General features: G+C 43.5%; 1 protein-coding gene across 2 annotated transcripts; it reads right to left on the reverse strand.

Annotated features, from left to right (window-relative positions):
• Positions 1 to 2,374: 2,374 nt before the first annotated feature.
• Positions 2,375 to 18,871, reverse strand: SENP2 (SUMO specific peptidase 2). 2 transcript variants are annotated; one of them, XM_080622640.1, is made up of 17 exons: positions 18,754 to 18,871; positions 16,443 to 16,498; positions 15,752 to 15,885; positions 14,798 to 14,870; positions 13,618 to 13,696; positions 12,945 to 13,089; positions 11,922 to 12,025; positions 11,035 to 11,132; positions 9,774 to 9,831; positions 9,234 to 9,297; positions 8,252 to 8,401; positions 7,241 to 7,372; positions 6,871 to 7,074; positions 6,687 to 6,766; positions 5,113 to 5,197; positions 4,339 to 4,434; positions 2,375 to 3,772 (listed from the first exon to the last, which is right to left on the reverse strand). In XM_080622640.1, the coding sequence occupies exons 1-17, from the start codon at positions 18,858 to 18,860 to the stop codon at positions 3,710 to 3,712; spliced, it is 1,728 nt and encodes a 575-aa protein (XP_080478766.1). In that variant the 5' UTR covers positions 18,861 to 18,871; the 3' UTR covers positions 2,375 to 3,709. The 2 variants fall into 2 exon arrangements, 1 of the variants encoding a protein (XP_080478766.1); XR_013957343.1 differs by lacking the exon at positions 2,375 to 3,772 and having other exon boundaries at positions 4,423 to 4,434; positions 5,113 to 5,231.
• Between the last annotated feature and the right edge of the window lie 240 nt (positions 18,872 to 19,111).

The following is a 19,111-nucleotide window of genomic DNA, read 5'->3' on the forward strand; positions in this document are numbered from 1 at the left end:
CAAATTCATTTGAAACAAAACCAGCCCCAACACCCCCCCCCCCCCCGGACCCACACATACACACAAGAAACAAGAAACTACCTCAGGTTTTTGTACCTCAGCACCTTGCGCTTGTGTTTCCCTGTTAGAGATTTTGTATGCCTTGTAAAACTGATAGCTGGAGCATCTTTTTTATTTTTTTAATAAAAACCGAGTTGGAAAATGATGTTGACCAAGTCAGCTGCAAGGCGGGAGAAGGAAACCCATCCCATGCTCTTCCGTAGTCTCCTGCTGCTAGCTGAGAGCCTGTGGCCATTCCTGCAGAGAAAGCTTGAGAAATGTTTGAAACGACAAAAAAAAAAAAGGAAAAATAATGTATAGAATAATGAAAAACCCCAACGAATGAAAGCGGTGAAACCCAGCAGGTGAGAGGAGGGATGGGGTGGGATGGGAGCAGTGTGTTGAGGTGAGCGTGAGGGCACCAGCCCCACAGGCTGCCCAGCCACGTTCCCTCTACTGCAGTGTTCTGTGGAAAACCCAACCCAACAGCAACCAAACAAAACCAACAAAGAAATATATCCAGCTAACGAGAGCCTGAGCTTGCTATCTGTTGCTTTCTTTCAAGTGCTTTGCATTGGTCACAGCTAAGCCAAGGGGTGGATGGGGAGGGGGGAGATACTCAGCCTTCCAGTACCAGCAAGAAACCTGGAGAGGGGCCTTTTACAAGGGCAGGTAGTGACAGGACAAGAGGCAACAGTTTTAAAGAGGGTAACTTTGTATTAGATAGGAAAGAAATTACTTACAATGAGGGTGGTGAGGCACTGGCACAGGGTGCCCAGAGAAGCTGTGGCTGCCAGATCCCTGGCAGTGTTCAAGGCCAGGTTGGACGAGGCTTGGAGCAACCTGCTCTAGTGGAATGGAGGGTTGGGACTGGATGAGGTTTAAGGTCCCTTCCAACCCAAACCAGTCTGGTATTCTGTGATCTGGTGGGAGGGGAAGGGGATGTTTGCAGGCACTGCCAGGCATAGCTTTATCCAGTTGCTTGGGGAGGTGTTGCCATCATGAAGTCACCTCTCCCTGCACTAAACCAAGGGCCGTATCTCTCTCTGTGGTTAGCAAAGCCAAAACACTGCATCACCCAGTGGGGAAAGGACCAAAGTAGCGCTTGGTTGTCCTTTGCATGAGATGGTGGCAGGGGAAAGGTATACACTTGGGCATCACATGGGGTGGTGATGGATGCCACAAGGGAACATCCCATGGCCCCCATAGCTGTGCTGCTCTGCTCTCACCCATCAGGCACTGAGGATGCAGTGCCATGGAGGTGGTGGTACCTGTGGAGGGCAGAGTGTAACATCTCAAAACACCAAACAACATCATGTCATGCCCATGGTTTGGAAAGGTACAAGGGAGCAAAACCAAAAGTCCCTTCCCTACCTGCAACACAAATGATCTCAGAGAAGAGCATCAGTTTTCTTGCTGTCACCCCTCATCCCCAGCCAGCAAGGAACTGACTGCAGGACCGGCGAAGTCCAGTGGTCCAGCCCTGAGACCAACACTTGCCATTACTGTAAGGCTCAGCCTGATCAATCAGAGTGTCTGAGCCCTCTCATGTCCTTCCTGTGAGCAAGGACCATGTCATAGGGCAGATAGCATCAGAAATGCGTAAAGCTGGATGACAAGCACCCCTGCATCCAGGGGGATGCAGCATTACTCACTCTCTACATGTGTTTTCCCATCAGCACGGGAAGGCACAAGCTGATCACCTCCATAAGGTCATTTACTATGAAAAGCAAGGTCCAGATGCTGCACGCAACTGTTCATCCAAAGCACAGAAGCTAATAGGCTATTTCCTTCCACAGGGTGTTTCAGAACATAGTGTAGGGGCATAAGGAACCAAGCCACAGTTGAAAGGCCAGAGCCCACAAGATGACCTTGTAGACAGAGGGCATCCGGACTGGTACATGTACAATTTTCTCAATATCTCAGACGCTTTTGGGATAGTCCTAGTGTTAGTAGTGTTAAAATCTTCCTGAGTCCTCAGGCATCCAGGGAAGACTAAACACCTTGTGTAAGGACAGAACATGACAGATGATTGCCTTTGTAACAGTTCTCTCTCTGGAGAATCTCCTCTGAAGCTAATCTGTTTGAAGGCAAAAGCTGATGCAGCTGCTGACCTGCAACACAGATAAACCACCTTATCAGCTTTCCCAAGACAGCAGATCTTCAGGCAAGGTGCAGCACTGTGAAGGCTGATCACACCCACAATGACAGAGGGGATGCCCCCAAAATCACCCTCTTTCCCTCAGAGCTGAGGACAGGAGGTACTTCATCACCAGTCAGGAATCACCTTACATTATTGTAACTATGCCATTATACAAACAACCTGACACAGACATTTATACAATCATTCCAACATGTGGCTTCCAAACCAGGTATGGGGCAATCTTTCCTCTGTGATGGTAAATGAAAGACCTGAAATCCTACTCCAGTTCTGAAGTATAACCTAAAGAGAAACCCCATGTTTAAACACATCTAGTTTGGTTTGACTGTAATACAGAGTTCAAACAAGCTCTTCTTTTGGCAGACACACGCAAGCAGTACCTGTGGCAGAGGGGCAATAAAACAGTAACCTGTTCCAGCAACACCACTGAACCAAGCAGGACACATGTCCATAGCCCAGCACATCAGGGCTAGCACATTTTATTCCACTTCCACAGCAGTATGCTGCAGTACTGCATGGAGACGCCCCTCTACTAGCCTTAAACACATTCCAGCACTGGACAGCCCATGTCCACCAAGGCTCTGGTAGTCTTACTGAGAAGTCTCATGAATTACCACAAACAGAATCTCCAATTTTGGTGTTACCAGGATGTGCTTGCTCATCTTGCTGCTGAACAACATCCTGATTATCCCATCAGGATTTTGTGACAATCACTTAGAGGCTTTTGGGCTGTGATACTCATCCTTGCTAGTCTTCTCCTCAGACTGTACATGAGCTAAACCCCACATTGATACATCAAAATCTTCAGTTTAAAAAAAATAAAGATCACTCTATTTCATTGCCAGGTAGAGTTTCATTCCAATAAATATGTAACTTATGTAAGAGCCTTATTTTAATAAAAAGAAATAAATACTTCTCTTTTCACATTAGATAACTCCCTGAAGACAGGAAAAAACCCCAAAGCGCAACCAAAAAACCCCCCAAAACAAAATAACCCCAACTACAGGGGCTTCACTATGGATTTGTTACAAATCAAAACATGGTAAATTCTTTCTATGGTCATCACAAATCCAGTTTTAGGAATCAAGTAGATCATAGATATTCCAGAAACAGAAGAAAACTCTCTTTGAAGAAACAGTAGCACATTGTCCTTGGGAAGATAAAGTTCAGCTAACACAACTGTTACCACCACCACAGGGAGTCCCGTATGTCCGTAATGTGGCCACATGTGCTCTGAGGTACAAGCATTCATCTCAGTGACAGAGGTTCACAGCATTTGTTCCCAACCGTTTCCTTGGCAAGGTCACAGCAATCTTTCTGGCTTGCACTTCCAAAGAGAGTTACTGTCTCCAAAATCGAGTGTGAGGGGGTGGGTTTAACCACTACTTCATAGCTTAAAAAGGAAAAACTGTGTGCCTGCTGTCTTATCAAATTAGAATTTAATAAAGTAACTAAAATGAGAGCTAGTCACCCCAAGGTGATCACAGTGTTATTCTAATAGTGCATGTCTCACAGCAGCTGCTGATGGATTATTTCCCACACCATCTTCCTGCGGAAGTAAGGCATGTGATTCTGAAAAGGAAAAAAAACAAAATCCATTAAATACGAAGTCACAGTAGAAAGAGGCAGAAAATATGCAGAAACACCCACTTAATTCTTTAATGTGAAGTTCTTTTTAAGGATTGTTAACATTTGCCATTTGGGTACAATATGGATTTCACCCACACAGCTCCTAAGAGGGTGACATGACAGCACAATCAAACCAGACCCACTTGACCCTACAACAGCTTGTAAGCACTTTAGTAAAAGACCACCAGGTTGGAAAATAACCAGTGTCTTCACTGCTCAAAGAGTGAAGCCCATTTCTCCAAAGATACAAAGGCCAGATATCACAAACCCACTAGCTACAGTAGCTTGCATAAGAGGGATCTCACTGATCCAACTAGGAAGCAGATACCAGACGTTAAGCATGGAGAATACAGCTCTGCCCTCCTGAGGCCACTTTGAAGTTCCAAGCCCAGCAGCTACACACCAAAACCAGAGGAAGGTACAAAACCTCAGCCCCTGTCCCAGACACAATTAAGAGCTGCTGCGTAACTTCCCTGACCCCTGCATCTGTGTGAAAGTCTGGAGCTCACCTGGGTAAAGGTGATGGGTTTGTCTCTGGAGATATAATCCGCGTATTTGCACACAAAAACCCCACAGTCACTTCCATTCAGCTGCTGAGGGATTTCCTAAATGAATGCAAAGGAGAGTATTTCTCTATCTTAAAAGAAAAGCCATTTGGAAGTAGCACACATTATTCATACCAACAATACACTAACCAGAACCTACTTGCATAATCCATTTACTACTCCTGAACACAAGAAATAGACCCAATTAACTGCACATCATCCCTCCCCTCTGCTTCCTTTACACAGATGTTACTCTAAAATTCTTGGCAGGCTAATAAGGGACAGCAGCCTTCCTCTCTGCCAGGTTTTTGAGGTTTGCATAGTGTCGTGTTTCTTAAATCAAGTCTTTAGATACTGCTTTTTGGAGACGGGCTTTTACAAGGGCATGTAGTGACAGTACAAGGAGGAATGGCTTTATGCTCAGAGGGGAGATTTAGGTTAGATCTTATGAAGAAGTGAGGGTGGTGAGACACTGGCACAGGTTGCCCAGAGAAGGTGTGGCTGCCCCATCCCTGGCAGTGTTTAAGGCCACGCTGGACAGGGCTTGAAGCAACCTAGTACTGCTTAAAGATTTCATCCCAGCATGGTTTTCTGGCCCACTAGCAGCCTCATGTGTTACCACAAGAACATGAGATGCTTATGGCCATTCTCTAAAGGCCTGGACTTACTAGAAGATGCCAAAACCTTTGTGACAAGGAGTTATAGTTCACATTTCAAATCCAAGTAGTGCTCACATACATGTGACTCCATGCTGTGAAGTGTCCACTCTGAGAAAGTCAGCTCCAGATTTCTTTTTTCCTGGCTTTCTTCTTGAAGGTATCGGCTGTTCAAAACAAAACAAAAATCATTCTTCACATCTGTAATTCAGGACAACAACAACAAAACCAGAGTTGCTGAAGGATCACAGGAAGATGAATAGCAGGACGGTAAAATATCAGAGGATCCTCACAGCAGCTGATTTAAGGCATTTAGATGAAAAAAATCCAGCTCTTATATTTAGATACACACAGTGAGAGGCTGCAAGCTTATGATCAGGAATTAGACCAACTGGTCAGGAATGAAGCCACAGAGACTTCCACAAAAGTATAAACTCATTGCTTAGATTTGGAATCAGAAGATCCCAAATCACATGTTATCAGAGGAGAAGGGGAACCAAACAAGGAACCATAATGCCTAATTCCACTGCATGCCTCAATCCCACACACTGGCTGCACCTCTGCAAGAACAAATACAAAAGGTTTTGGACTAATACCTTTGGATGAGGAATTTCCCAGGCCACCAGCTGCTGGAAGAATACTCTTGAGAAAAAAAAAATTGTTCTATGAAGACCTGTTCTTACACCCTTCCCCAGGCATCTGCTGTTAACTATTCAAGAGAGCACCGGACTAACACAACACTTGGTTTCTCTGTAGGGCTGCTCTCCTGCTCTTGTGCTCTACAAAACTGTTGGATTAAGGAGTTTTTACTACTTCTACATCAGTGGCAAAGATACCTAAGGATGCTGGCTTGCACAGCATGTAAAACTGTACCTATTACATTTGAGATCCATTACATTTGAGATCAGCCATGCCAGCTGATACATCTGGAAAAGCTTGTTTCAGGACATCTGTCTTGAATGAGAATGTCAGAAATATGACTAAAACACTGTAAGGACATGAGGGTAGCCTGCTTGTGTAAGCTGGAGGGAAATATGGTGGCTTTGTTTAGAACACTGAACAGAATAGAGGAGGTATAGACAAACTGAGGAGCATGTTGCATAGCTCACTAAAGGGTGAACATTACGAGTGGCAAGTAAAAAAGGTCTCAGTGTAAGAAAAGGATAAAAGAACTAAGCAATAAAGGTTAAAGTATGTGTAGCTGATGACAAATAGTATGTCCTTTAGGACACCAACATTACTGACCCCCAGTCTGAAAGTTCTTTAAGAAGGGGGCGTGAAAAAGCTCTTGGAAGACTGTAATCCTTTGACAGTGTGTTTGATATTTCAAAACTCTCTCCTGAAATTCTTCCTTCTTATCAATAGCCCAGATTTATTGATTAATAACAAAGTCAGTACATGTTTGCCATGGGGCTGTCACTTATTTGACAGTGATGCTCTGTCTGTGCATGTAGTGAGAAGGTGGCAGAATCCAGGCGTCCAGTAGTCTGGGGTGGAGGGGACAACGTGAGACAAGCTAAGTAGCCAGTGTCACACAACTCGTGGGAAGTGAATCCAAGGTCTCTGTTTCATGTTTACAAGAAATGTGAAAACGTGGACAAAATCCAAACACTTCATAATTCACAACATAAAAACATTGACCGAGCAGTTACTTACAACAAAGTTTCACAAATCTTGTCCCCTCTTTGTGCCATTGAGTCAAAGTATTTGATGGTCTTCTTTCTGACATCTATGACCTGTTATTATAAGGTGACTGTTAGACAAAGCACACACACCAAAACCGAAATTTTCTGTTGTTTTTTTGATCCCCAACTCTAAATAAAAAGCTAGTTTGACTCACCGCTAGTGCCCAGTGCACCTTCAAGTGAATGGGCACCAAGATAAGGTCCTGTTTGAAGAGATCCACACCTCTGGTCCATCTTCTTACTGCTCTGTAGCCTCCAGAAATTAGTTTGGGATAAAAGAAAGTGCTAAAAGCATGGACTGCTGGGTATCCTTCCTTTTTATTTCTTTCCACCAGAAGAGTAATGTAGAAATTAATGACCTGCACCACAAAGATGAGATGTAAAGTAAGACACTACTGACAGATACTTCTAGGCTCTGCAGTGAGGGGGATCATCAAGGAACCCTTGATGACATCTATACACAACAAATGGGTATTTTTAAATCAATGCTGAATTACAATATGACTATGCTACAGCTAGTTTTACCTCATCATTTAGCCAGTGAAGGTTCCTTAGCGTGTGGATGTCCTCTCGAGTTACCCTTAGTTTGAAGGCACTGCTCATGATTTCATCTGGTTCTCCTTTGCCAAGTGCTGCAACAACCTCTCTCTCCATAGCCTGAAATGAACAATTAAATGAAGAAGGACTTGTAAGTCAGAGTATTGAGCATGCTGACCTGTGTGCAGCTTTCAACTGAAACAAGGCCTGTAAATTAAGCCCAGGTGACAGACAACTGCCTTTGCCAGGTTTGTTTTTGCTAAGTTAGCAACAAGACTTTCGTTTGCGTGTTTCAGCATCTTAACTTTGAACTTCAGAACACAGGTTTGCTTCAATTTGCTTTCACAGAGTAAGCTGCTATAAACATGCAGATGAGCAAACACACTAAAGCAGCTGAAAAATGAACAGAAGCACAGCAAACACCTCTGCTTTAGGACAGCATGACTGCAACTTCAAAGAATAAAAGCAGTCAAAATTCATACGAGCACGGGAACCTCAACTCCCATTCTCTGATGAATAGCTCAACTATGTTAACTCCCATGATCACTGCATTGCAACAATGCTCAGGGTGCAACACGACTCTGCAAGACCCCAAAGATGTACACAAGATGCTCAGGTCCCCCGTAAGCAATGCAACACCCTGGGTCAGCAGAAGCTTATTTTTCAGGTTTTATCACCATGGTAGGACAGGTTAAGGGGCAGAGACAACGTAACTGTATGAATCCGGTTAGCACTGCTCTGGAAGACTGTTGCTGAACTGGAAGCAGAAGCCCCACAAACCCGTAGGTCAGCACACCTAAAGTGTGTGGATCATATGAAATCCTTAAAACCACCTTTATTGTTTAACTTGTACTGTGAAGTCACAGCTGCAGACACTCAGTAGCACGTTAAATGCAAGTTCTTAGGATTTCAAGAAGCCTTAAAAACCACCTACAACAAATGGAGCTCCTTGCTGCTGTTTCACAGCCATTTTGCCTAACATGCTGTCAGCTACAGTACCTCTGTGAGGGGAGAAAAGCGTTCTGCTGTTTTTTCTGAGCTTGGGAATTTCTGTTCTCCCACGTGAAGGGCAGATGACTTTCTGGGCAGAACGGGTGCCAGATGTAATTGGAATAACACCTCTTCTGAGATTTCAGCTTCATACCATCTCTGTTAGACAAAAGGACAATAGGGTAGCAAGCAAACACAGATTTGTTTGCTAGGGACAGCACAGAATATCTTGCTCATATATAAAGCTGGAATGTTTTTTGTACACACATGCAACCAGCCAACTTCAAAGTAACTTTTTATTGATGACTGCATTCCAACTGCGCACCTATGTAGTCCCGCATTCAAAACTTAAACGAAGGCAAGAGAGGCAGAAAGGTGGTTTGGTTTGAACTAGCATTAAGAACTCCAGCAAAGCCTTCACACATAGGTATTTGAGATTGAGATTGATAGTTCTGATTCCTAAGATTAAAATCTTACTTTTGATCTCTATCCTGATCAGAGATGAAAGTCAAAGAGATGCATTTCCTATCTCACAAAAGAAGACAAGACCAAGGCCAGGCTGGGTGGAGCAACCTGGTCTCATGGAAGGTGTCCCAGCCCATGACAGGGGGCTGGAACTGGATGAGCTTTAAGGTCCCTTCCAACCTAAACCAGCCTGCGGTTCTAGAATTCTAAGACTAAAGAGACTGCAGTTCAGCTTTGCAGGTCAACTAAGTCTGTGCACTAAGGATTTTGAAGGGGAAGATTAAAGGGAAAGAATAAAAATAGCACAGTGTAGTATGTTTTTAACAATCCACAAAAAAAATCAACAGCAGTGGGAAACCCTTTGCGATAGCACTACTCATCAAATAATGCTCCTGCTTTCCCTGGGAAAAACAACTGCAACAAATACACAACTTAATAACATATGTAAATGAAGAGTGAAAACATTTCTCACTACAAATAGCTATATTTTCCTAATAAAAAGAAACAATTAATAACACAAGCTTACTCTTCCAATGGTTTTTTTCACTGGTCTTCCCTGTTCACGAGAGTTTTCTGCTGGTGTGTAGTACCTGTAAGAACAGGGAGAAAGAGAGAGAAATGAGCCATATGTCTGTAGTGAACCATGTAATTCTCAAGAATTCACCTTCTGGACCAGAAATGCTTTTTCAAGGCTAATTACGACTAGAGCCCTAGCGGCACACATGAATATGTGACATTGTCTCAGCTTCCAGAACCATGTCTTTGTAGCAGTAAGACTGGGATAGCATGAAGAACTGCAAGCTTTGCAAACCTTCTTTCACCTACATGTGCAAGATCCTTTTGTTTCTATCATTTTCACTATTTGGAAAACTAAGGGAAGCAATCAGCACTTCCTCTACCAAGTGCTTTGTGATCTACTGTGATAAATACTGCATAGTAGGTGTTATTCTGCAACTACACTTGCATCCAAATATAGCAATAAATATGGTTTGTCATCTTCTGGAGGTTGAAAGAGAAATGCACAAAAGCCAAAAGAAACAAAAACCATGATTAAAAAATACTCTACCTGATCATATCATTTCTCTGAGACCACTGTGAGTTGCAAACATCTGCACATTTGATACCTGCATAGAAAAGCAGCAATATGAAAACAAGAAGTCAACTTTCAATTACCAGACGTACACAGCTCTTGGTTTCTGAGGGATAATAAAAAAAACCTCCCAAATCTTTTAATGATGGCTGTATGGTTAGGAAGCTCAAACTCTGGCAAACAGTTTGAATTTTTACTATCATGTGCAAGTATATGGCAGCTGAAGCAGGGCAGGTTTAAATTTAAATCCTAGATTGCACACTTGACCAAACAAGTGATTTTTTGCAAACCCAGATGCTCCTCTTGGCTCAAAAGAATAGCTTGTCACTCTCCACAACAAAACAAGCTTTCCCCAGATTTTAGCACCTGCTCAGAAATAGTTGCAAACCCCACATGACTGCACAATAAAGTCGCAGATATGTAAAAAGAAGTAGTGATAAAAATTATTGAAGTAATGAAGGGGGGGGGGAAACGACTGGGGCAATAGTAAATGTATACACATGAACACACGCTATAACACACTGCTGGTACACAAGAAACTAGCTTGTCAGCAAACCAGTTTAACTAGCTCACTGCAGAAGACAACCAAAGTCACCTTTAGTAGTTATGTATCTTCAACTCACTAAGGATGATCTACAAAAGAAGATAACTTGATACGAACAGTGGTACTGTGCAGTTAGCTTACTTGGTTTCAAAGCTCAGCCAGCACAGAAACAGTCATGTATAAGCATTAAAAAGGAATTGAAGAGTAACACGCAACTGCAACTCTAAGTTAAGTAAGTCATGTAAGGGTGCACAGTAACATATCACCCTCCCCTAGTACAATCAGCCAGGTACTATGATGTTCTCTGTAGAGCGCAGTTATGTCACCAGCTACGAACATCACTGGTACAATAATGTCTCTCAAATACAATTTTAAACAAACTTTTTCACCTCAATAAAAATTTACGAGCCATTTGAGCCAATAACTAGCTATGGTTTGGGAGGGAAATTACCTCCCTCTTTCCCTCCCTCTCCTCTTTCTTCTTTGAGACAGCTCATTTCATTCTAAGAGCTGACATAAGCCATACTATGCTAAACACACTGGCTGATTTAGACTTTCTTATAAATAGGCACAGATTAATGACACACAAATCTTTTTAACAAAACCTATACCTTTGAGACTTAAGGAAATGCCCTATTTTGATTTGAAGTCTACCTACAAACTCTAACAGACATGAAACATGGGGATACTCACTGGTCGTTAGTGTCATACATGGATAGCCATCTCTTCTGTATTTCTGTTCTTCCAGACGACTCTCAGTCATCACTGGTTCCTTGGAGTAGGTTTGAACACTTTGATGGAGCACAAAAACACCAGAGGAAAGTCACAACTTTTATACAGATGGTATTTTTTATCAGTGCATCTCAATTCACTAGAAAGGACCCAGTTTATTTGTACATAACTGTCTACATTAGAGTTGAAAGCCACAGTTAAAGCAATAGAAGTATGTAAAGTAAAATTAGGCTGCTTAATCCCTTAATATAAACACCTCTTCTCCTGCACTGGTTACATGACAAAATGCAAAAGGCATTTCCTTGAGGAGGCAGTTTACATTCAGAAGTTTAGTGTACTGCAAAGAGAAAACTTAGGATAATTTGTGTGAGAAGGACTGGAGGAGGTGGAAAGGAACAGAGAGAATTCTGGCATGCCCTGTGTTTACCTTCACTTTCATATTCTCAGATAAAACAGGATTCCTGACCAAGGGAAAAAAAAGAAACCTCATCTATCACAAACAAAAGGAAGATACAGAATAACCAGTGCTACAGAGTAAGCGTGCTGTGGATTTTTATACTACAAGTTACACTGCCATCACTAGAACTAGAGAGTACCTTTCTGAATGCAGAGAGAAGAGAACGAAACACATTCACATGAACACATGAATCTTCACCTTTAGAATATACACTCAGAATATTCATGCTTCACTGCAGGGAGCTGAACCAGGGGGGACTGTTCTAAAAATTAGTTTGGCCCAACGGCTGCCCTAGGACACCGTCCAGAGCCCTGAGAAAGAATAATTCCCCTCTGCTTCCATGTACAACAGGTACAAAGTTACCACTAAAACCTTATTTCTTGATAATTACTTGCGGAAGCTTGTTGCCTGTGGATCTGGGCAGCTTCCAGGATATTTTTCCTTAACCAGTTCCAAGAGCTGTTTGTATTTCTCCTTTTCTCCTCGCTGAACATCCTAGCAGAATGGAGTGGAAAAACAAGCACATCAGAACCCTGCATATGAAGCAAATGTTTGTAATCTGGAGATAGTGCAGACTGCACAAGCTGTTCCCAAAATACTGGTATATTATTCAAGTTTACTTTATGAGGAATTTCCACATCTTTGCTTTGTGTTAGCCTTGATCTAGGAACTTGTGTCCCACTATAAACCTCAAAATTCCTTCTGCAACTGTTTCCTCAAATGGAGGCCTCTTCAGCTGTGGTCTGCACCTCTTGCATAATAATTCAGGCTAGCATGCATTCCTGTCAATATACACAATGATTGGGTGCTATGAGTCCCCAGAGTATCTTAACCACACTCCGCAGCTTGCCATGGCCTGAACCTTCAGTACTCCACTGGAAAATCTTCTCCATGTAAGCCAGGTTTATCAGGAATTTTTAATTTGCTTCAGATATTGAAAGGAAATTACAGGGAAAGACCTCTCAGATAATATAAATAATCCTTGCTTTCAGCAGCCGAGTGTTTTTTTGCCTACCTTATCCTTTTAGAGTTGCTAGGTAAAGATCACAGTTGGGCTAGGTTAAGGACAAAATAGTGACACAACTCTACAACACACATACACTTAGTAACAAGGTGGTACAGCTCCACTTACAAGCCAAACTGCCTGGAGCCTCCCTCACCACCCCCGTACACTATTTCCATGAAAATGGTTTAAAAAATTCAATCTTTTGGCAACAAAGTACTGCTCTGTTCCAAGTCTTGATGCACATGAAGGCAAATAAAATGCTATATGCTGATTTTCTAGAAGCAGTCTTTCAGCTTCATTAACTCCCCCCACCCCACTGTTACAAACTGCCACTCCACACCTCACAGACAGTTTTGTAGAACTGCTAAGTTGTTTCATTTCAAGAGACACCTTCCACACCCGACATACCTCTTCAGCAGTACACAGCAGTCTCCCCATTTTGCTGACTTCTGATGTCGTGGATTCTGGCACAGTGCACTCCTTAATGGGTGGCCTCAGTGTTAAGAAGCCGTCTGGAGCAGGTTTGATGTGACCTTTGTCATTCCTGCTTGCGCTGAAAACGTCAGTGGGAAAAGAAACAGTATCAAGTGAGTATCCAAATACGTTGAGTGAGTAAATATGTGAGTATCCACACACTTCTCCATTCAAGCTCCACCACCAACTATTTTGTAAAGCATGTACACTGATGATGATGGAGACAGACATGAAATGTTTACAACTTCCAGATGAAGACCTGCTGTCCTCAACTGGCTAATAGGAAAGTACACAGAAAACTGGAAATCAGAACAACTGCCTTCAATATACACTGTTGTTTGATTTGCACATCACAACTGCACTCAGAGGCACATTATGTCCACAGCAGTCTAAGCCATGAGTCAATACAGAAGACTGAAGAACCATGCAGGCATGTTATTCATACCATCCAACCCACAGCTCTTCTAAAAGCTATTGCACTGGCACCAAAAGTGTAGCTTTGTGGACACAAATACAAATGCTAGGCAACAGAGAGGAGTTCAAGAATGAAAGTGAAAGAGGGCAAACTGTTCAGATAAGCAGTCAAAGAAAATGGAAGGATTTATACCTGAGACGTGGAACTGTCTTGTAAGAAAAGGATAGTGTTTTCTTATTCAAGCAAGTATTGGTTTCACAAGGCATTTTATCTATGAGAGAAGAGCATAAGCCATCAGTAACTATAAAAGGAAACTGAAGCATTTTATGAGTTTACTGCAAAGAGCTTTATCAAATGTAAATTATCTTTATTTTCTCCCTTACATCATAATATTATTTGTGTTAATGTTACTGTTGTGGTTTAAGCCCAGCGGGCAACTCAGAACCAGGCAGCTGTTTGCTCACTCCCTTCTTCTTTCCCCCCCTTGCTCCCGGTGGGATGAGGAAGAGAATGCGAACCCCACAGGTTGAGATAAGAACAGTCCAATAACTTAAGTATAATACAAAACTACTGCTACCACTAGTAATAATAATAAGGGAAATAACAGGGGGAGAGAATATAAAACTAAAAAGGAAAGAGAAAACAAGCAATAAACACAAGTGACGCACAATACAATTGCTCACCACCTGCCAACAGATACCCTGCCCGACCCCAGCAGATATATGGGCCTTCTGGGTGAATCACCCCAGTTTATATACTGGGCATGACATGCTGTGATATGGAATACCCCTTTGGCTATTTCATGTCAGGTGTCCTGTCTCTACTTCCTCTGCCCCTCCTCACTAGCAGAGGATGAGAGACTGAAAAGCCCTTGATCGGAGTGAGCATTTCTTAGCAACAACTAAAACACTGGCATGTTATCGGTATTGTTCTCAGACTAAAGCTGAAAACACAGCACTGCACCAGCTACTAAGGAGAAAAATAACTGTGACAACTGAACCCAGGGCAGTTACTTTAGGATATTTTCAGATTTCCATATTGGCAACTGCAGGAAGTGTCAGCCTAAACGTGAAATAAAACAGGGTTATCAGGATCTACTACTTAAAATAAGCATTTAAAACTATTTACTTCTGGCAAGGTAACCATGGACATATCAGAACTGAAGGACTGCATCCAAGGCAGCTCTTGTACTAAGATGACAAGATAAACACCTGACCCCAACCCAAAAGCAATGCCAGGATGCAGAGAAGAAATAGAGCTCACACTCAAGTATTCTTAGATGCTACATAGTTATTGTACCTTCAGTAATCTATATGTGAGCCTAAGGGGTAGGGAAAAAAGAAACAAGTTAATAACTTGAGGTCAGTCTTACCAATCTGTAGCATTTCTATTTCTGGTGTAGAACCTGTCTGTCCTTCAGATGGAGTGTCAGAATTGGACCGAGTCTTAAATAAAACCAAAAAGTACCAATGTGAATATAACCTGAATGTGAATCCAAACAAATATAAACTTCCTGAAATATAGTCAGCTCTGTTATGACTTGGGGACCATGACTTGCTGGTTCAAACTGCAGCAAAATGCAAATCTTTGCAGGATCTCCGAGAAGCACATTTCAATTTCCAATTGAACAGGCTCTCGTACGTGCAAGTGATTAAGACAATATGAGCTTATCACTCACTGAGTTTTCCTCAGTCAGCTCCTAAACTTTCCAAAGTGTGACAGTTTAGCCCTTGAAAAATGTATTTTCTACAAACAGGAGTTAATGACTCTCAGGAACAAACAGAGCATGACAGTTTCTTATTCCTCTTACCTGTGTGGGGCAATAAGAAAAATAAGACTACCTCTGAATCAAAACTAGGGAGTCAAGCAGTTCATGATTCAATTTTTACACAGCTAAAGTACTACAGGAATCCTCTCCTGAACTGGTGAATAGCAGAAAAAGGTTTATGCAGAGGAAGCATGCAGTTTTTCTTGTACCATAATGTATTTTGACTCTTTAACTACAAGCTTGAGAAAGAGACTAACAGTTCACAAACACATAAAACCAATATGTTTATTGTTTTACTAAAACAATAAACTTGAACAGTCATAAAGAAACTGAAAGACACCAAACATCTAGCTCCTTCCTCAGCTATCAGTGCTAGAGCAGAATAAGCCAACTTGAGTAAGGCAAACCCAGCATACAAGAGCTGCCTGCTCTAAATGGCAAAGAACCACCTACTGCTGTAGAGGTTCAGAGCAGGCCCCACTTCAAGATGCACTAGGGAGAGCAGCTTCCTCTTTCATCCTGAACAGATTCTATCTACTTTCCAAAATCCTTGCTCACCTCCTCTGCAGACTTTTTAATTGGAGCAGCATTGCTGACTGGAACTTTCTGGCATTCACTTGTTTCCTTGGCTGGCAATTTTACCTCAGCAGAAACTTCTTCAACCTTCTCTGTACGCTCAGAGATGGCATAATCTGAAAAACAGGCCACATAAGTATATCATTTAGAAGGGAATCAGGATTTCTATTCGCATTAAAGCCCACTTCCTTAATCCCACCTAAAGCAGTGCAACTCATTTGAAGTTACCAACCCTTCAGCCAACAGCAGTTGGTGATTTTTGTCTTAGCTGGCTCACTGAGCAGCCCTTTAGAGCTGAAGCTCAAAAACTAAGCTATGAATCTGCCAGCTGTATCTGCAAAAACACCCTGCTTTTGGGAACATTCCTGGTTTCTGGAGAAGCAGTAGAGTGTGCGATTTATCCTCCTCATCCTCTCCACACGTGCATGTATTCTTGCAGTTCATTACCTTGTCAACTCTTGTCTAGTTGAGAGAAGCTAGTCACTGAGGTCTAGAAACCTAGGCCTTGTGATACACCCTCAAGCCATTGGCTACACAGATGGCCACAAGGAATGAATGGCTTGAAAAGCCACAGTCTCAGTAACAGTGCAGAAGTACAAAAGACAGAGTTTCCTAAGATACATGAAACTTGTGAAAAATTAGGCATATTAAATACTTCCGTAATGTGCAATACCTGATTTTTGCTTTTTTTCTGGAATCTTGTCAAGATTTTCCACAGATGGCCAAATGCTGAGGAAAGAACACACAGAACAAGTGTTTTGCAACCACAGCTTCTAACAGGCTGACTTCCCTTCCCAGCGTCCAAACTTCCAACATTAGTGTTCATATCCCAAAGACTTCCTCCTCCAAGTGCCCCAGGATCACGTCAAACAGACATACCCAACTATCACTGCTGAGCAGCTCTCAACAATGCTCCTCCACCTCTCCCAGTCAATGGACCACTCAAAAAGAGCTAATTATTTCACTATAGCATATTAGGCCTCTTTTTCTCATTCTGTTAATGCATCCTAATGTTTTACACCTGTTCCTATCACCAAAAAAATAGCTTAATATGTAAAGTTTTACTCTTTCCTCAAGGAAAGAAGCATACCAGAGATTACTAAGGCATCTGAGTTTGTAAGTCACTACACCGACTTACATGGAAGTGTACAAGCAGGACAAGAAATAAAAGGTGGGAAAGCAACCCATGCATACACCCACTTAAATAACTTACTGTTAACTCAGTGCTCATGAATTAGTTCTTGCAATAACTCTTAGCTGCACCCTTTCTTATAAAGTGTAAGCCCAAGTATTAGATCAGTTGATACAAAGAGAAAGTATTTTTACTTTGGGAACAGAACAGAAAGGTTGTTCCCTTTTTATGAAATACCATGACAGATGGCAAGGACTCTCTGAAGAATTCTTCGCTCTTTCTTACAGAAAATAATTTCTTTTAAACTGTTATGCCCCCCCAACCCTGCTGGTATCATGGCTTCTGGACTATTTTCCATCAGTATTAGGAGTACAAAGTAGTCAATACCCTTAACTGCACCTTTTACACAATATAAGAATATCTGCTATTACTATGCTATTAAAGTCAGGCAGAAAATAATGTGGTGTAGCTGTTAAATGCAAATTTATTCTATAAAAATGCATTCTTACTCAGCATATTGGATATTTCCAACATGGTAATGTAAATATATATTTATTTCCAAAAAAGTAAAACTGAAGAAAGCAAAGTACTTGTACCATCCTGCTCAATTTCTAGCAAGAACTAAAAAGTAAAACCTCAAGTGGGCAGAAATTACCCCCCAGTGGTTTAGATTTCCTTGAAGAGACTCACAACAGGGGACCTAGGAACATCTTTGCCATTTCACAGCACATCTCATTGAGCACAGTTTGAAGACATATTTTCAGCAGGTTCGTTTCTGAAGCAAACTAATACAGTTTCACTCAAATTTCATCCTGACTGCTTTGCTTATCATTTCCAGTGTTCTCTTAGCAAAACTGGGTCTCCTACTCAGACCATAACACGATAGCCTGCAGTGCCTACAAAGGCACATTCTTCAGCTTGGGATTATGTTCTGCACAGCAGCTGCAAACAAACTACTTGTGCAACAAGTGGTTCTTTCCAGAAGACATTCACAATTCCCATTCACTCTTGAATGCGACACTAAGCAGAGCCTCCTCGATCAAGTTTCTCCCAGAGGGAGCAACCATGCTCCCCAAAACGTGGCATGTAAATCATACATTCTTTCTTTAGACAGGAGTGACAGGCACGGAGGTGGTTGAGCTCTGGAGCACCAGCAATGGCTGATGCCTAGGAAGGCATCCCCTTTTCTCCCACCGCACGTACATACCGCATCCCCATGCCATGACTTTCCTCTATCCAGCATATCCCTATATGTACGTACACTGCTCTCTGCTCGTCCAACACACCTCCAAACCTCCACCCTCTTCCTTCTCTTCAAACCCCCACTGTGCAGATGAGAAGCAATGGGGCGAGGGTGAGGAACGGGGGCAAGAAGGGGCATTGCCAACGAACTTATTGAAATATATGAATCATCTCAGCATCCAACTGTGACCGTGGGCACAGGGCTACCCGACAGAAGCGTGAGACACGGCCCAAAGCCGGGCCAGCCTCAGTCTCAGCGACTCCGCTTCACCCGCTCACGTGCCTCAGAGAGAAAGGGCGGTGGATGGCGAGGACCTCACGGGAGCCCATCCCGAGCCCCACCGCCCAGGAGGGGGAATCTGGGCGGGCAGAGGGGCCTAGCCCAGCCCAGGGGCGGGCAGCCGGAGCGAGGGGAACCCCAGAGCGAGACACCGCACTGCACCCGAGATGTAACACAGCGACCAACGCCGCTTCCGCCCCCCGGCTCCAACACCTCAGCCCGCAGACAGGCGGCTGGGGATTCTCACAGGCCCCACCCGGGAGGCAGGCCGCGGTGGGGAGGGGGGGGTGCGCTGTGTGACGGGGCGAGGCCCCCGGGCGGCTCGCTGACCTGGGGGGCGGCCTCTTGCGCAGCGGCGGCGGGGCGGGGGACGGCGCGGGACGGCGGGCGGCGGCGGCGAAGAGGGTGCCGAGGACCCCCAGCAGCCATTGGTACATAGGCCCCAACCAGCCCGCCCGCGGCGGAAGTGCGCCGGGCCTGGCGACGCTCGGCTCGGCCGGCCCCCCCGCGCGGTGCGGAGGTGCGCCCTCCCATTGGCTCTCACCGCCGTCAGTCAAGGATCCACCCACCGCGCCCAGAATGGAGGGGGGAGTGGGGAAACTAGTGCGGTCGCGCATGCGCGTTGCTGCCTCGCGTTGCCTGAGGAGGTGTTAACGCCTCGTCCTGTCCGCGGTTTTTCTTCTCCTTC

The sequence above is a fragment of the Psittacula echo genome, assembly GCF_963264785.1.
Source record: "Psittacula echo genome assembly, chromosome: 7".
Classification (NCBI taxonomy): Eukaryota; Metazoa; Chordata; class Aves; order Psittaciformes; family Psittacidae; genus Psittacula; species Psittacula echo.

What these genes read in the sequence shown, in the direction of transcription:
- SENP2 (XM_080622640.1), bottom strand. Translation starts at nt 18,860, where the DNA reads ATGTACCAATGGCTGCTGGGGGTCCTCGGCACCCTCTTCGCCGCCGCC. An exon ending in ATGTATGACACTAACGACCA is followed by an intron (nt 9,832 to 11,034) that starts GTGAGTATCCCC and finishes TTTTCTATGCAG; the next exon opens with GTATCAAATGTGCAGATGTT. An exon ending in AAGATTTGTGAAACTTTGTT is followed by an intron (nt 5,198 to 6,686) that starts GTAAGTAACTGC and finishes TGTTTTGAACAG; the next exon opens with CCGATACCTTCAAGAAGAAA.